General features: G+C 77.7%; 1 protein-coding gene across 1 annotated transcript in view; it reads left to right on the forward strand.

The window, feature by feature from the left end:
- Positions 1 to 1,245, forward strand: part of AURANDRAFT_69041 (hypothetical protein) — a gene marked incomplete at both ends in the record, with an annotated part of 2,402 nt that extends 1,157 nt beyond the window's left edge. The window contains one exon of the mRNA XM_009044789.1: positions 154 to 1,245. Coding sequence (XP_009043037.1) covers positions 154 to 1,245 — 1,092 coding nt within the window. The remainder of the gene's footprint in view (positions 1 to 153) is intronic.
- Positions 1,246 to 1,275: the final 30 nt, after the last annotated feature.

Genomic DNA, 1,275 nt, shown 5'->3' on the forward strand with positions numbered 1-1,275 from the left:
CACCGCGCGATCCACACGCGGCTACGCGTGCGCGTGCTCGAGACGCGGCGGGAGGCCGCTGTTCCCCGGCGGCGCGTGCGCTGGGGCTCGGCGGACGAAACGACGAGGGCGCGCTACGCCGCGGAGCTGGAATCGCGGTTGCGCGCCACGGAGGCGGCGCGCCGCCGCGCGGCCGACGCCGACGCGGCGCTCGGCCTCGTGCTCGACGCCATCCAGGGGGCCGAGGACGCGGTCGTCGGCGTCGCCTCGGGGCCGGCGCGGTCGCCGCTCCCGTCGTGCTCGTGGTGGACGCCCGCGGTCGCCGCCGCTTGGAGGCGCGTCGACGACGGCCGGCGCGCGCGGCGGTCGGCGCCCGGCGCCGCCGCCGCAGACGCGGCGGACGCGGCGCTCGCCGCGGCGGCGGCGCAGTACGCCGAGGTCAAGGCCGCCGCCATCGCCGAGGCCGCGTACGAGCTCCTGCTCGGCCAGGACCCGGGCTCGCACGAGGCGAGGCGGCTCCACGGCATTATCCAGACCGAGATCCTGGGCCGCGCGGCGCGCGGGGCGACCCACGAGTGGGACGCCGTCCGCGCCGCCGACGGGTCCGTCGTGCGGGACGCCGCGGGCGTCGCGGCGCGGCTCTCGGAGTGGACGGCCGAGCTGCACGCGGAGCGCCGCAACGACCCGCGCTACTCCGAGTCCGAGTACGCGCGGCTCGAGCGCGAGCACGCGGATTGGGAGCGGTTCGAGCGGGACCGCGAGTGCGGCGCGTCGCTTCGCTATTCGGCGCTTCGTGCCCGGTGGGAGAGCTTCGAGCGCGGCGCCGACGCCGGCGTCGTCTTTGGGCCCGCGGAGTGGAGCGCCTACCTGGCGTCCTGCGTGCGCTGGTCCGAGGTCGCGGCGGCGATCGCGGCGTCGTCGTCGGCGACGTCGCCGTCGCCCGCGGACGGCATTTGCCCGCCCGCGCTCAAGTGCGGCGGCATGCCTCTCGAGCTCGCGCTCGCCGCGGTCTTCGACGTGGCCATGCGGACGGGCGCGGTCCCCGCGTCCTGGCGCACGGGCTACGTGCGCTGGCTCTTCAAGAAGGGCGACGAGCTCGACCCCTCGTGCTTCCGCGGCATCGTCCTGACGTCCCTGGTCGGCAAGGTCTTCGAGCGCGTGCTCCTCGCGCGCCTCCGGCGGTGGGCGCTCGCCGTCGGCGCGGTGCCGGACCTGCAGGCGGTCCCGTGCGGCTCCGTCGTCGAGCACCTCGCGACGCTGAACGAGGTGCTCGCGGCGCGGCGCGCGGCCCGCGAG

The sequence above is a fragment of the Aureococcus anophagefferens genome (genome assembly GCF_000186865.1).
Source record: "Aureococcus anophagefferens unplaced genomic scaffold AURANscaffold_813, whole genome shotgun sequence".
NCBI lineage: Eukaryota > Pelagophyceae > Pelagomonadales > Pelagomonadaceae > Aureococcus > Aureococcus anophagefferens.